This window comes from Electrophorus electricus, chromosome 17, assembly GCF_013358815.1.
Source record: "Electrophorus electricus isolate fEleEle1 chromosome 17, fEleEle1.pri, whole genome shotgun sequence".
NCBI lineage: Eukaryota > Metazoa > Chordata > Actinopteri > Gymnotiformes > Gymnotidae > Electrophorus > Electrophorus electricus.
Window position 1 is genome coordinate 7,371,656 of NC_049551.1, and position 17,429 is coordinate 7,389,084.

A 17,429-nucleotide genomic window follows, 5' to 3' on the forward strand; every position below is an offset into this window, starting at 1 on the left:
GCTTTGATATACTGTATGTCTATAGAAGTCCACACAACCTCTGTAGACTCTGATCCAAAGCAGGCAGTTTTCATGGAGCCACGTAGACATCATCATTCTATAAAAAGAGACCCCGGACTACGTGGTGGCTTATTGTTTCAGTAAGACACCACAGCAAGTTCCCCCTGAGAGCCAGGACAGGCAGGCCAGCCTCAAATTCATATCACGGTGTAATTTCAGTTTGGGATGGTAATGGTGTATTTCTTTTTACAAAGGAATATTGATATCTAGCAGAGTTGTCCACCGGAGAACTGTGTGTCATTATCTTTGTGCCATATTCTAAGAAAAGTATTATGGACTTGTTTAAGCTTGTAAAGGAACTACTTGTTGGTTGTCGGTGCGAGAAGATACACAGGGAATCAACATAATGGCCATCCCGTTTCAGTTTTATTATTCCAGAGTCGAATGGTATCGAATGCTTTATACACCGATATATAATCTTCTCAAATTCATGCTTGAATAGTTTTAAAGAGCATCTTAGAAAATGTCCATTACCTACATTAATAATTCACCACAGACTGATACTATAGATCAGCCATAATTTGAATGATATTTATTTAAATGTAAAATATATAGTTGGAGCTCTGAACATCAAACTACTCTTTTGACATACATTATAAATGTACCAGCGATCCCTATCTTAATTTTGTGAGAAGCATAGAATAGCAAAGCAGAAAGATCTTGCAATCTGTCGACTGCATTGGCACTAGCCATGTTTGTTCTGTCTTTGCAACCAATAAAATGAGTAATTATGGCGAGTCTCTCCTTGGCTTAATTGAGGCAGCCCGTGCGCACGATACTACCGATACTGAACCTCGAACTAAACACTTCATTTGAGAAATCTATTATGCTCCCTTGACAAAACAGAGGAAGGACAAAATGTGCTGAATCACAACGAAAGACTCTTGAGAATGACACTTTTTAAGAGAGAGTCACTCTCACACAAACTGTCACAGTTTGACACCTCAGCTTCTCAGAATGCAATTATGCCTCCCTTGTTTGGATTCAAATCTGTAGAATCTGTAGTTTGAGCTTCCAGCAGGCTACCATCAGTCACATGAGCAGTCACACCAAGTTCAACCAGCCCAATCTGTAGAGGTGGACTTTGACCTTCATTAACTCTTTTAGAGAATTCTAATGATTAATAATCTGTTCAACACCACACTACTGTGAAGGTAATGTACTTTATTCTCAAGCCCGAAATGACCATATCAACATATTAACACTGAGTGCTCCTTGGCCAAAATCCTTCTTGCTTAAGGGTAGATGAATGAAGACTGTGGAAGTGACTTTGTCTATTTATCAGCAGGGAGAAAATATCCAGTTCCACATAAATTACATTATAGAGATGGCACCTAGAAGCGGCTGCTAACAAACTGCTCATCTCTGCCAGGCATCGCCTATAAACCAGGTAATTAATTTGAAATGACTGTTGCCAATTAAACCATGGCATTTACGCAAACACGCCGCTCACCTTCAAGCCTCTCGCATGGAGTCCACTGCATCCTACAGTGTGAAAGTAGTGGCTCACTGTGTCTATTGTGATCACATAAATGCAATGTAATCACACAGGGGGCAGTACTAAACGCCAATGCCGGATGTACGCCGACGCTGGGCCTATGCATAACTGTCCTACACTGACTGGTGTGTGGGTTGCTGAGTAGGCTACAGCAGCAGGGTGCTCAGGTCCTACAGCGAGTTGCATTAGTCAGAATAAAGCTGTGTCAGTAGGGCTCTCAGTAGACTGACCCCTCACGTCTCATCCTGGGCAGCATGACAAACAGGCTTGGCCCAGGGATGTGTGAGCCATTAGAGCTGTGGTCATCACCATCCACCTGTCTCCTGACTTCTGCCTCACCCCCTTCCACTCCAGAGGACAAAGTGACTACAAATCTACATGCAAACTGACCTGTCTGCACCTCGCAGTCTTTCATTTGCACTCCTGGATCCAGGGGATTTTGTGAATAGGGCTCAAGCTGGTGACTAGTTTATTAGGTTTTAGTCTGCATTGCTATATAAAGTTTGTCCATGAACTTCCCCGTAAATGTTAACAGCAGAAATAGAGGTGGGCAAAGACTCCAGGTCAGTCATTCAGTCTGTAACTGCAGTACAACCTAGATACCAGAATGCCATGATCCTAGCACCTGTCACTTTAAGATATTTATACCATAATTACTTCCACTGAGGTTTTAATCTATGCAAAGTAACGCTATTATTTAGGGCTTTTATAGACTCAAAAGTGAGTGACAACAGAACAGTATTCACTCCAGTTCTGCATGCATTAGCAAAGGTTGCATAATTTATGTAATACCTTTGTAGATTCAAGTCTCAGAATGTGAAATGAATATAAGCGACAGCTTACAGACCCTTAAAATGCCACTATAAAACATTATCACTATGCAATTTATATCAACACACATTCTGAACATCACGACACTGTTAATCGTTCCTCACCCACCAGTGCAATATTCCATTACATTCACCCCAATTTCATGATTATAATAATTACTGATCATTAATTGCTGAGTGTGGAACATATAAAAGCACATGGCCTTGCCTAGTTTTTATATGTGAACCCCCCAAAAAAGAAAAAACAACAGAAAATTAAAAAATTTTATTTTTTGCAAGAGAAGACCAGCCATTCCATATATAGTGCTGTGCAGCCTGCATGGGGCAGACACAGGGCTTTATCACGTTGGATTAGCCTTGCTGTCTGGGTGGATAGGTGAGCCAAACTTGACTCATGTTAATGTAGGTCATGCGGGCAGCCGGATGGTGAGGAGCCCAGAGGTAGAGGAGCACAAAGCTTTCCTCAGAGCCCTGCTAAAACTCTCATTAACATGGCCTGCCCCAGCTCCCTTGCCACCCCATAAATCATACTCCTGTCCTCCACACACTGAATACATAAACAGTGCCATTCAGTCAGAGAGAGAGAGAGAGAGAGCAAGAGCACAGGTTCACAGTTTTTTTTCAGCCTAGGACTAAATATGCTGATCTTAATAAAGTCATGCAATCCCAGGTGAATTTGTGACGTAACGGTAAACTGACTAGCTAATTGTTAAACCATTTCAGTGCTGCAAATTTTAAAAATGTGCTTTAAAAACTTACTATTTAGATATACTTCATAAAATATACAAATGCTTTTGCATGTTTGCCAATAATAGGGGTAATTATACAGTTTATATACAGTCTAGTTTACGAAGTTTTTTATAAACTTTGTTTTTGTAAAATAACTCACATTATTGAGTTTGTGCTCAACTGCCAAGAAGCTAACCTCATTCTAGTTGCTATAGTAATCGATTTGAGTGACTGTGTAAGAGCAATTCCATACTGGGTGCAGCTCTCTCCGTGGGCCCACTGAAATCCATGGAAAGCTTTCGTCAAAGCCTGTCATGGAGATGGACAGCATAGAGTGAAGCACAGCGTTTTTTTCTAAATTGACTGGTGGGGCTGACGTAGCCGGCCTGAGAAATTCTCCGGGGTACCAAATTTTATCTGAGGCGCAGATTGGTGCATTCAGTCAGAGAAGCCAACACAGCTTGCAGGGACAGGGCCATAATTTGTACATGCAGCTCTTACTATGAGCAGGCATTCAGAGATGCAGGCCAAATGGAGGAGGTGTGCATCGAAGTTCGATAGTGTAAGGCCTCGGGCCAGGTTAGCTGAACTGCAAGCTTATGCAACTCCACCCTTGATGAGGTACCGCCTACATGTGGCTAACGCCACAGCAGATCAAGAGCTACAGGTCTGGAGTGTGCCTGAGAAGATAGTGTGCTGGTCTGGAGTGTTCTAGAGAATTTCTACACTCTGAGGAGGGCTTCCCGTGCAAAGCAACATTATTCACAAACTCTGGTCCTGCTCCCGCTCTAAAGACGAAAAAGACGATAGATGAACTTAGGTTGCTCTGAGATAATATTAGGGCGTTCACTTCTGGTGTGTGCTGTTCCACACCAATGCATAATCAGTGGTGGATGGTGAAGGCTAGCAGAAACCAAGACAATACATAAAACATAAGCATAAGTCATACATATGTATGCATGCAAACCTCTCCAAGGCTCCAGACAGAGAAACAGAATCTAAAGCAATATGAAGAGGGTCATTGTCATTCAGCTGTGTGTACTCACACAGGCTTATGAGCTTAGTGCACTGTAGACTCATCAGTGCTATTCAGGAAAACAAGCAGATTCTATATATAGACCTGTATAGACCTGTATATATAGTAATATATTTCAGATGTCATATATATCATATATACTGCAAGAAAAATGTAATTTGCATACATTATTTTCCAGCACACTGTTATCATTTGCATTTAATTTGCATGACTGCAACTACTGTGATCCTTTCTTGCCCATTGAATTTTACAAAATGATTTAATGACCACAGAGAGGAGATTATTTTATAATATAAAAAATTGTGTTTATTAAAAACACAAAAGGTCTAACACAAAAAGACACAACTGGAAGTGCTTTTAGGAATTTTACATTAACTATGTTTACAGGAGTTAGCGATTTACGGAGTAGGTGCATCTATGTACTGGTCCAAGCCTTCTCTCCTTGGTCTCTGGAACATGGCTGGTGTATATGTGCACACAAGCAGTTATCACAAGTGAGGGTGAAGCCAGGTCAGCGAGTGTGAAGGTGTGGACGTGGGGCAAGGCCAGCATTGCCCAGGCTGGCCTTGGGCACTGCTGCCGCCGAGCACGGAGCCACGTTAGCAAACAGAGTGCCTGAGTCAACACGCAGCGGCCAGAACCACGAGCAGCGGCACATACGGGCAAGTCAAAGTGGTGCAGGAAGAGTGACCTAAAACAGATCCATGGGAGAGCTTGGATTTCACCGCAAGCGAGGACCAAGGTTCTGACAGAGTGCAGAGAGTCATGCGGGGACGGATTTCTGTTTGTATGCGTGGCAGTGGTAGGGGATGGAGTACGTCTGTGTAAGCTCTTCATCTTTAGACAGTGACGTGCCTCATCTTTATACACTTTTGCACAAGAACAGCTTTGTCAGTTATAAACAGAGATACATTTTACAAGGAAGGCACTCTCTCGTCTGTGTGTGTGTGTGTATGTGTGTGTGTGTGTTTGTATGTGTGCCTGTATGTGTGCATGCATGCACGCACGCGTTGATGACTCAGGGTAAAAGCACAGATTTAAGCTTGGCATTGTTAATCCTGGGCCTCCCTTATGCCTGCCTTTAAGGAAAATACAGAACCAGAAATGTAAAGTGAATCATTTGCTACCTAGTTAGTGCCTTTTTCATATTACCTTTATGAGGGGTTGTTCTATTTGAATTGGGGCATAGGCAACAAGCAACACACATTTATTTAGCAATTTAGCAGAAATCACAAATATCTGAAGTATATTCACAGTGACACTCAATGTCCATGAGTCACAGAGGTATATAACAGTCAGAGGTGTGCCAATTTCGATGTCTAAGATGTGAAACCTCACACTTATGAAGAGCCGCTAACAGTGCCCTTATTATACAGCAAAATGACAATGACAGTGCTGAATTTGTATAGCTTAGCCTATGTTCATTTAAGCCCTTCCTAAAACTCATAATATGATTACTTTTGGTTTTAAGTCAACACTAGGGATTGTTGAATGTGCAGGATGTCTCTATTCTCCACAATACACTGATTTTAATGTAACCTCCAGGGAGATTCTTAAAAGTAAAATTTTTAAAAAGATGGAGAAATAAACTATTCACTGGTTTTGAACAATATTCCAAATCAAGTTACTTGGATATTCAATTAGATTATTGAACAGAAACACAAGTATACATAAGCACAAACACATCCATGCACATGCACATGCACACACACATACATACACACACACACACACACACACACACAGGCACACACACAGGCACCAGTTCTCACAGCAACCATCTGTCAGGGCTTTTGGCACAGGCAGTTTTCACACTGCACCTTTCTGTGACCCACAGGCGGCTGTGCGCTCGAGCACAGGAATACTAGTGTGCATGCTCCTTCCTCAAAGCCAGTACTGATGTAGCGCACATATTTACCCAGCATACACTGCACTACAGATCACACACAGATTTCATACGACCACTTGCATTAATGGCAAATTGGAAATTTTATAAACACGACAATTTTTTTGTTGTTGTCTATTCTTAAATATTTGCAAACTCAACTAATTTGTGCATATTCTGTGTTTATTGTGGTGTAGAATACTGAATCTGCTAAGACATATTGCAGAATGATATGCATTTCTGGGGTAAACAGGTTATTCTAATTCCGTTCAGTGCTTTTCCAGTTTGGCAGTAGGCTTTCGATTAGCCCTGAACCAGCATTTATGCTGCATTAAGCAGTGATTCTTTTACCCCTTATCCTTAACAATCTATGTTAACAAACCCACTCTGTATTACCATTCCCAAACATATTTTCCTGTCTGAAAGTATATAAGTGTTACATTTAGGCCTGTTGCAATCACTACATGATTTCCTGATCATGACAACTAAAACCAACTCATTAAAAAGAGATTTACAGTCTAAACCTTATTGGTATTGGGCTGATTCTTTTGGTTCCCCTCATAAGACACCATATTTCTTTCTGTTTCAAGCAAGATGATAACAAAGAGGTGCCAACTGGACACTTTCATGTGTGAACCAATAATAAATCTCTAACACTGTCAGGTTGCAGTGTGGAGGAAAGACAACAGCAAAAAATTCAGTGTTCTTGGATTCCTTCACGGGACAGTCAAGGTGGCTTTAACTGAGCATGTTCTTTTTTTGCCCCCCAGAGTGGGTTTTTATCTGGCAATTTATATTTATCCACAGCTGTGAAGGACAGAATGACATCCAGGTCCTTCCCTGGTAATGCAGACAACTGCATTCTCTTAGACTCTCAGCTATAGCTGACACTGTGGTATTTGCTTCATGAGGCAGTATCTTTGTCATTAAATGGCAACAGTCTTATAAAGACATCGAGACACACTTGTAAGCAGCGTTCTAATTTGGTGCATTACTCCACACGGAGGCGCTCTCCTTAATATTATCCCTGAATATAGAAAGAGGCAATGAAGCGAAAAGAGACAACAGAGACCTTGAAGTTCAATGTTTTGACATTTGAACAAGAAGCTCCATCCTCCTGGCATGCGCCTCTGGCTCCAGTTGGAGGGCAGATGGCAAGATTAGCACTTTCAGTGGCGTTCCAGAGGGGAGGTGGGCGGAAGGAGGAGGCGGAGCTTCTCTCAAATCATTCTTCCAGTTCTGAACCAGTAGGTGGTACTTGGTTTAGCAAGCTTAGCGAGCTTATCTGACACAGTAATGTAATGCTAATACATTTCATTTCCATGTAATTTATGATCCACACTGGCAAATGGATCAAGGTAAATGACCTCAGAGTCTGAATGAATGTAACTTGCATTCTGGGAGATCTAATTACAGCATGGCATTACAGAGTCAAACGATGCACCATTACATAGTCAGCCTACATGTGCCATTTTGAACCGGCAAGCTTGAGTAGGACTTTGCATTTCCCCATTTGTCTGAATGTGCATGAAAGACACAGTGCCACTAATGCCAATATCATCTTATATTTCTGCCATTTTGTTTCTCACATGATTGGAAATAAATGTGCTTTACTTATAATTGTATATACAATATATACACAATTGATGTAGCTCTTGTTAAGTCTACTGAATTGAAGATACTGTTGATGCAAACACATCTTTTGCATATCCACTGAATTCATGCAACTGTCCTATTAGAGCAGTTAATAGTTAATAGGCTTTTTACATGCAACATGTCAAGTATACACTGCATCAAAGTAATGTCAAATATAAAATAGAACAACTTATTTAATAAGAACTGAGAATGCACAGACCAATCACAGATGTTGAGCGCTTTGTGAGCATAACAGATATTCATAGGTGCCCCATCTGACAAACCTCAGACAATTTCAACAGAGCATAAGGTGGCTACTGAAACAAACTATTTTCATGACATACTCAATCACTATCATGCCTAACAATTACAATAAAAAATCAGACAGCTCCTGCTCAAGTAGTTGGTTATGAAGAAGGAGCGTAACTGATAGAAGTTAACCAAACAAAAACAACTTAAACAATTAGTCCAGCCGGAAAATGGAGGAGATGAGTGAAGGTCATTCTAGCAGTCTATCCCAACAACACACAAATTTTCAAAGATCATGGGCTCGGGTTAAATGAAATGGTTTTCATTCAGATAAAGCTACAAAAAAAAAAAGGAAAAAAAAACAAAGCAAAACATGTCATGTTAAGTCACTTTAGATAACACTCTGCTCTCCGTGTAGACCCCTAACAACACCCTCCTCCAGCTTCCAGCGTAATACAAAAACACATACTAACATTAAAAGTTGGACACTAATGGAACATGTCAGTGTCATCAGTTAAGAAGCTGCACAAAACATCATAAGCAAGACAAACTGGTGTAATAAGGTCTGTATAATGATCCATAGTTTACTACCCCACATCTTTACTGGGATGGGGGTGGCTTGTTTGTGCCACATCCTTAAAACTGATGCATAGCACCTTGCCTATCTGCTTTTCTGCAGGAAACCCTAATAGATTAGCAACTTCCTGATCACAGACTTACCGTTGAACTGCTATTCAGCAATAAGGAGCGTTTCACAAACATGATCTGCACACTCTATTTTCTCGTCACAGGCACATACCCAACTAAAATCTGAGTGTAAATGTGAGAGTTGCATGCTCCATTACCATGCGCAAAAACTATGAAATTGGTGTATGTGCGTACATGCGAATCTTTCACACACACACACACACACACACACACACAGACACACACACACACACACACCTTTTGAAGTGCAAGCCTACAAAACATTGCATGATGAGAAAGGCCAGAAGCACAATTTAAGCATTATCCAAAAAGTCACCTGGTTATAATACAAAAACTATTTCAATTTAAAAACAAAAAGCTTTAACAATGGTGTTCTGACTGCTACCGGCTAGTGAAGTACAGTCACCTGAAGGCAACCAATCCCCCAGTTACCTGAATATGATATGCAATGATAGTGAACAAAACAAAATGCTGCAGACTGCAAATATAAATTAACACTCTGATTAAGACAATAGAAAGTGATTCGGCTCTTTGGAGCAGATGTTACAAATTATTGATCATTTTAGCAGAGGTAATCAATATCAACATAGCTAATTCACAAGGATAATCAATCCCATGTTACTGGTCATAAAAAAGACAGGAGGGTTGGGTGAAGTAGAATGTAAGTACAAGCAGAATAATTATTATCTTCTCAAACAATCATTCATATTACCTTTGAAAGTAAAATTGTGCATCATGAAATTTATACATCATAATGTTAGAATATTTTGTGCAATAATATGAAAATGCTACAGAGTGTAAGCTTTGAGATTATACCTGCCTTGCCTATAATAGGTTGCTGAACTATGTCATACAGGTAGCCATCTTTGGAACTGTTAGCATATATTTTGTTTGGGCCACACTGGGTTCATTGCACCAACCTTCCCACCTTCTAAAAGGCTTTTTCAAATGTCTCCAATGTTTTGGCACTACATGCAACCATCTTTGAAAACTAAGATGGAGTCTTTTTAATGCCTTGAATTATTCTTCCACTGAACCCTTTGAAAAGCTCCAGAGAATGGCTGTTTCAGTGTGTTACATCAATCCAACTACTTCACACAGAAGCCCAGCACAAGTTGAGCGGATAACAAATGTTAATGTGATTAAGCAGGCTATACTTATGAGCTTCCTGCAGCATTAGTTCCATCATATGTAGAAGAATGGAGGAATGGGATCTCTTTCAGCAATCAGAGAAATCTCAGGGCTGTTATCTTAGTAAACGTAGGGTGCACAGAGTACTAAATGCAGGGGTGCCATTGTGACACATTTTTGATAAAACAATAATTTTACCTGTTTTACCTCTCAGATTTCTCATTTTCATGAACAAATACATTTTAAGCATTTTGTGTTCTTCTTAACCAAAGGTGGCAATTATTCTAAGGGTCACTGTCTACCATGTGTGCAAATACTGTTTGAACATGTATGCGGAGTAAATGGCATTGTCTAAAGGCACACAGAAGGAATGTTGGAGATTTTGGAGGAGTGTTGTGTTCGTGGGAGGGATTCTGTTCTCAGTTTTGTTTAGAGAAGAAGTTGGCTCCGATTGCCTTGAATTCCTGCTGAAGCCAATGTGAAGATGTACTTTGCTGTGGCATTGTGATGTTTATACAGTTGGACCTAAGAGTCTAAACAGAGAAATAGGGTTCATTCCAAAGGGGTGTTCATGTGAATAAACAAAAATCCCTAAAAGTCTAATGTTAAAGCACACAATCTCTAATGGCTGATTGTCAGCTGCTATATTAACTCCGCAGGCCATAAATGCTCTCACTATGAAGTCTTTAGTAGGGAGGGCTCTCCTCCGGAGGTGACTAATCCAATTAATTAGTAATGAATGGCAGTTCCATGTTCCATAAGGCTCAGTTTTAGATAATGTTGAGCTAACTGCATTATGAAATTCACAATTTTTTACAAACTTGCTTTATTTCAAGTCTTATAAAGAGCCTATTCTAAAGTTGCTGTGGGAACCACTGCAGCAAAATGTGCACTAATGGAAACATATATATATCGAGACTGAATAAAACAAAACTCTAATTTGTAAATGCCCAAAGTGAAAACCCCTTTGAAGTCATCATCACAATGAAATAAATAAATAAGTGTGCCTACACCACGATGACAGGCAATGAATTAAACATCATACATGTGCATAAATACTCTCATTATTGAGGAGACAGACAGAATCTCATCAGCACTGGCACAGAACAGGAGCGCATGATACCAGTGAGGGTTTAACCCGACTCCAGCCCTGGGGAGAGTGAGAGGACTCCACTTCAATCAATATGCATATGAAGTTCTCCAGACCATGAAAGCCATTTGCGAGGGATTACAAAACTGTACCTTTAAAAAAAAAACTTGAAACAAAAGTGTCACATATGTTAGGAAAAACTTCCGTGAATGAAGTGCCATGGTTAAGAAACGTCTGCTTTGGGAAGTTATATGGGTTCAAATTCATATAATCTATAATTCTATCATTCAATAACTATATTATGTGGAGTGGGCTGAGAAATGGAACTCAGGATTGTGAATGCAAGAGAAGTGGTATTCAAAACTTCAGTCGAATTATTTGTAAAGATTTGTTAACTCCTTAATCTACAGCGAACCACAGAATTATAAGATGCAGAATGCGACCCCACTGAGTACCGTTAAATAGTTTAATATGCTTTTCTCTCTGCCAGTGTCTAGAGCACTTTGCCTGCGGTTGTTTGCATATGGTGGGTGTTTGAGCTAAATTTCCTTTCATGGGAAACACAGCAAAGAGCAAACCAATACTCAGCACCGCTCTGTATTCAGGCCTACCAGCCTCATTAATAATGAAGAAGCCGGGACAAAGTTAAGAGAGTGATAATAGAATCAGGCGGCCACACTGTGAGAGTGCCTGTGGGAGAATGCCCTTAACAATGCTGAATTCACTTCAAGGTTTTGTTGACCAGAGAGAGCCAAGCAGCACAGTACCAGCACACCTGTCATCCACGACTTGACTTAGGGACAGTCCCCAGACCAACAGAACATCTGGCAACATTCTGCATTTAGATAATGAAGTGCTCACACATCATCTACCTTTTATTTGTGCTTTACACTCTATGCACCTCACGGGGCGTGAGCAAGTTGGTTTTAACATGTAAAAATGCAGCTGGATCTTATAGATACTAAGGTAAAAAGCATGGCAGAACTGTGCAAAAAACAGAGTTGTGAAATATAGAGGTTTAGAGATTTAACCGCTACTGAGCAGAAGTGCAGAACTAACATACAATTGCTAACGAAGATTGTTTGTTACAAGCAGGGGAAAAAAGAAAAGTGATATCCAAAATATCTAATCCCTAATTCCTGTAAACCCGTTTCCTTAAATATTTTTGAGAAATGCAGGTTGCCGCAGACAATTATTACTAAGAACTTATAGAAGGACATCAAATCAAAGCACAGCATCAAAGAGATGATTCTTCAAATAAGAACAGATCTGAGTAATTCATATCCACATATATAAATACTTCTACCCACAAGTAAGAATAATGTCACTCGTGCTGTGTATTTTTCCAGTCACTACTGCATGTCCAAATCTTTCAGTTACAAATAGTATGGTTTCATTATTTGTGCAGTGAAGGTATGACTCCTGTTTAGAACAATCTATCAGCCCACACATTAATAAATAGTACTAGTAGATATACTGGTACAAAGAGCCTTTTTCATTGCCCTGCCAATGGCAAACCACTCTGCACAAAGTTATTGAAAGCAATAATTAAACGATTTTTAAAACAAAATGTAGTTTCGACAAAAAATGTCAGTTACCTTATTTCGGTTAGTGGACAAATTACATCATTTACTTGCAAAAGCTAAAACACTTGCTCAATAAAACCTGAGAAAGAATAGAACTTGAATACTGCTGAGTCGAAAGGGCTAATACACAAAATATATTTATACTGAAAAAAATGTAGTCCTATTTCTGAAACCTTCATTATATCAATTGCTTAGAATACATCGACACCACAAAATACATCTCCGCATTGTCCAAATACATAAACAACGGCTTATTACCTCGTAGGACCAGACACACTGGGTCCCTCCAAAACGCCTGACGCAGCGGCCCACCTCCACATCCTCATGAGTGGTGTACATCTCCCTCAGGCAGGTGCCGATGTTGGGCACCATTCTGCGGAGCACCTCACGGCTGAAGATCATGCCGGGGCCCCCCATGCAGAAGTTCTCACCCGGCTCCAAGGCCAGTTTGCCCAGCTCCTCTGTGGTGCCCAGACCCGTTTGGCCCAGGTACAGTGGCTTAGTGCTGTTGAGGGAGCGTAGGAAGAGCTCCAGCTTTTCACCTGAGAGGAGGAGACACAGAAAGAGAGTCCAAGAGGAAGTGAGCAATAGGAAAGCAAAATGTAACATTTTGGTTACCCTTATACTTACAAACATTTGCACTTAAAGAAAATACATTGTGCATGTTTTAGGAGCATTCTATGCTCTTTCATGACCTAATAAGTAATGTTTTTCACCCCAGTGTTTATATGACAGGGTTCATTAAAAAAAAGGATATTACAGGACATCTAGTCCTGGTACTGTTCCTCGATTTCAGTGCTCGGTCAATCACTTTGACAAGAACAACATATATCTTACAGTCCATGTCAGACTTACAGCGAATAAAGTGTGAAAATATACCATCTTGTTATAGATTATGAGATGTGTTAAACAAGTACTATACATAGTGACAGCCCAGTACTGTATATCACCAATACTTTAGATGACGTCTACAGTGTTTTAATCTGCAATGTTTATGTGCCCTGCTAAGCCTTTATGGCAGGTTTGGCCTTTTTTTTCTTGCCTATTTCATTTTATTTATTGCAATGCTTAAAATGACCAAAATAATGTATTATCTTCTTTTATCAATGTTTTGTAGTTTAGCAACTAAATTATGCTTTTCATTAGAATTAAAATTTTATGAGACAGTAACAAACTAATATGAATCTGGAGGAAAACTGAGATAATTTAGTAATAAATAAATAACACATCCCCAAACTTAAAATCATCAGCCCAGGAAACTTAAAGGTTTTTTTAAATTCAGAAACTAATATCAGAAATATAAACCCTTGCAATTACTTTTTATACTTTAATGAATGCTGTACATTTTACATGTAATCCATTTGAATAGCGCAACTCCCAGAGCCCATGAACAGAACAGGGCATAAATGTAAGTTCACCGTAGTGACCAGGTATTGGGCTATAACTTTTACTATTCCTCATAGGGCAGTCACACCAATATTAGACTGCATGTAGAAATACAAAAGTAGTGATTACAAGCATAATTAATAACTAATACTCGAATACATTTTCCCGGTAAAGATAACTATTTTTAGATATTAAGGATAGCTAATATTTCAGTGCTCAATCATAATTATTCTAAACATAAATCCTTGTGGTGCACAAGTACAAATATGGTGTAAGTGCAGCTTATTGTAGTCGTAAGGTGAAGAGGTTGAACCAATTCACAGCTAAATAATTGAATGGGGGACAGCACAATAAGATCTGACCTGCACAGCCCAGTGCATAAGGAACTGTTGCCAAAACTGGATAATCTTAATAAAGAAAGTACATAAAATAGAGGCTATAGCTGTTGCAATTTCCTTCAGGATCAATAAAATATTCTCTTATTTGTGACTTCACTGAATATAGTAGGTATTTTTGAAAACAAATGGGCTCCTCCATTTCTTAAGTTTGAGGTTCTCATTCTTAAGAATATTTGCCCCTTTGGAATAATACCTCTTATCTGGCTATCCAGGACACTAGGCAAGATAATCTTGATATAGACTATATAGTCCTTATCTATACTATATTCCTTATACTGAAACCTGCATAGACTGCGTGCAGCTGGACACATTTAAAAACTTTAACTCCTCAAAGTGTTTGGAAGGTGCCCATGCAGTGTCATTCTATAATCGCATGCCTGGCACAAAGGGTCGAACGGCAGCTTTCACATAACAACTGCGTATATTCACCTCTGATGTAGACGTCGTCGTCTGCTCTCATAAACCATTCATACTTGTGCAGGTAACGGTCATGCATGTACTTCAGCATCATAAAAGATTTCTTTTGCGGAGGATATGAATCATCTACACCAGCCAATGAGACGATGGGCAGAGGAACTGGAAGCTGCACCGTTTCAGAACCTTCGCTTGAAAAGAATTCGACCTTCCCCGGTATACTTTGCGTCCATGTCTTATAAGCAGCAACTGCTCTGGAGTCCAGATACTTTTTGGCTGTCATGACACCCACATAAAGAAAGTGCTTAGATGGGGGAATGGGTCCTGCGCCGTCTTCGCCGCCATTGCCTGTCCTGTACATACTTTCCTCTTCGCTACCCTCTTGGCTGGACAAGGGACGGTGCTGGTCCGTTCCCAAAACATTACCAGTCGTGGGGCTGCTGTCAATTTCCAAAACTTTACCTAGGCTCCCAGTATTGCTGTAGTATGAGCAAATTGAAGCTCTTCGCTTTTTGCCGCTGGTGTCTACAACCATGGGCACGATCAACCAAGATGCAGCGGTAAATCCAAGAACGACCCCGACAATTACACTCATCCACGGTCTTCTGAATCTAACTGCCATGGTTATAACACAAATGACGACAGTTGTACAAAGAAGATAAACAGGTTATTCTTGATTTTTCCCAAGTTTACTGTTTATTTGAATTTGACTGACAAGCATGATTATAAGTAGGATTCACGAGCACGTAATGCTACCTGAAGGTAAGAGTTGACCTTTTTCAAGCGCGCGGACATCCTCCAGATGTAGCAAACGTAACGTTTGTCCGATCACTTCGGACAACGATGGTGTGGATTTGTTAAATTACATTATTGTAGCAGTTGGTCTTTCGGAAAATCCACAGTAAATGTTAGAGTCCTGCGTGACAGAGAGTTACTGTGAAATACGTTACAAAGGGAAGAGCGTAGCGTAAACTCTTCATTATCTCAGCAAAGCAGCAAACATTCCATAAGCCTGCAATTTATGAAGTTGACTCTTTTCCTTTCCCGAACAGAGACGGGCTTGTTCTCTGCCATAGTGATCTCAAGGCTCCCTTTCAAAATATCAAGGCAGTTTCACACTTCACCCAGGTTAGGCAGCGATTCCGTTTGCTATCACATCCTCCGTTGTCTCGCCATTTTGTTTACAGTTTGACATATGTTTACAATTTGACTCCAAATAACTTGGCTAGCTTGTCTGACTTCTATACTTTTTCGCCTTTCAAGTGAGGTCTTCGTCCGATTGCAGTCGCTTCCACACAAGCCCTGCAACAAAAGTAAGGGGAGTTTTTTCGCTTGTCAGTCACTGGGCGGAGCGAAGCAGGCTGGTCCTCTTCCCAAACTGACGTCTTCAGGGAAATCCAGTGAAGCGCGGGGCTGTACATCACAGTGATCTCGTTGTGATGTTTGTGGCTTTAAGGGCGATAACGTTTTATGGGTGCTGCAGTTCGTCCTGAAGAGCTTTTCTATTTCCCCCTCTAGTTTCACCTGGCCGAAAACATGCTCTGCAAATTCAAATTTAAGATACTTCATTCCTTTTGTCTGAGAGCTCATAAGAACTTATTTGCCAATATTAAGGTTGTATTATTTAAGAGGCTAACAAAGCCAATACAGCTCACAACTGTCACTGAGTAACTGGCCTTTCTTCTTGAAATTTGTCAATGGATTCATTGTTACATTTTTGCTGGGTCTGAGTTTCCACATTGATGTTCTAGGTACACATTGTATTTTTGCAGTCTTAATGATAAGTGCTTATAATCCATCGTAATATATGTTGATTGGCCCCCAGTGGTGTATCCTTCTCCTCTGCAGAATCCATCAGAGGGACATCATACAAAATGAAAAAGCCTGCCTTGCTGAAAGGCTTGTAGGTTAGGGAAGGCGTGTAAGTGTAGGTTCTTGCAGAATTTGGCATTTCCCTGCTCTTGCACCCCAAGTCATCTCATTAAGACAATTAGGTGATGAGTTCAAGCAGATGAAATCATTACACTCCTTGAGCCCTGTGGGCTACATTGCATTGAGATGCTTGATACTGCTTGTGGTTTTGCATTATAGTCAACACAAGTACTGAGTCACTTTCATGAAGCTGTAATCTAGTAATAAAACGGGTAACTGTATTTAATACGAGAATCCATTTTAAAACATTCCCATTTAACATGGTTTATATTTTCAAAAAAATGCATAATAAATGCTCAGAAAATCACTGGGATTTGTCAAATAGTGGCAAAATGACAATGGCCAACTTGAGAGCTGGCAACGGCTAGGTGACGTGGCGATGGAGAAGAACAGCTGGCGTGTGCCTAAACAAAGGTAAAAGTTACCTCTCTAAAACGTGGACCCTTTGCGATGACTCACTCTGAGCTGTGTCAGCTAAATTATCAACCAGTACATGTCACCCTCTAGTGGTAGTAAATATGGCATAACCCAGAACATAATGCACAGGAATAGAAGTGGTTCTTGGCTATAACACCCTCTGCAGTGTAACACTTTCCCCTGCTTCTGCATTGGCACTTGCTTGAATCACCCATGTTAGAGTATGCAAAGCATTAGATTGTGCAAGGAGGTTCAGAAATGGGGGCCAAATACTGGATAACTACAATATGGCTTTAATTGGAGTGTAAAAATACCTAAAAAGGTACCTGCATTGTGCACATAACCAGATGCTCCCTAATGAAGTACAATAAGAAGATATTGAATAGTAAGTCTTCTAAAAGCCAGAACGTGTTCCAATCTTTTTCCAAGAAGCTAAAAAGCTGTT

General features: G+C 40.2%; 1 protein-coding gene across 1 annotated transcript in view; it reads right to left on the reverse strand.

The window, feature by feature from the left end:
- chsy3 (chondroitin sulfate synthase 3) overlaps positions 1-15,922 on the reverse strand; it is a 31,815-nt gene extending 15,893 nt beyond the window's left edge. Inside the window, exons 1-2 of the mRNA XM_027016149.2 lie at positions 14,651-15,922; positions 12,696-12,979 (exon numbers count right to left, since the gene is read on the reverse strand). Of these exons, the coding sequence (XP_026871950.2) occupies positions 12,696-12,979; positions 14,651-15,257 (891 nt within the window). The 5' untranslated portion in view covers positions 15,258-15,922. The remainder of the gene's footprint in view (positions 1-12,695; positions 12,980-14,650) is intronic.
- Positions 15,923-17,429: the final 1,507 nt, after the last annotated feature.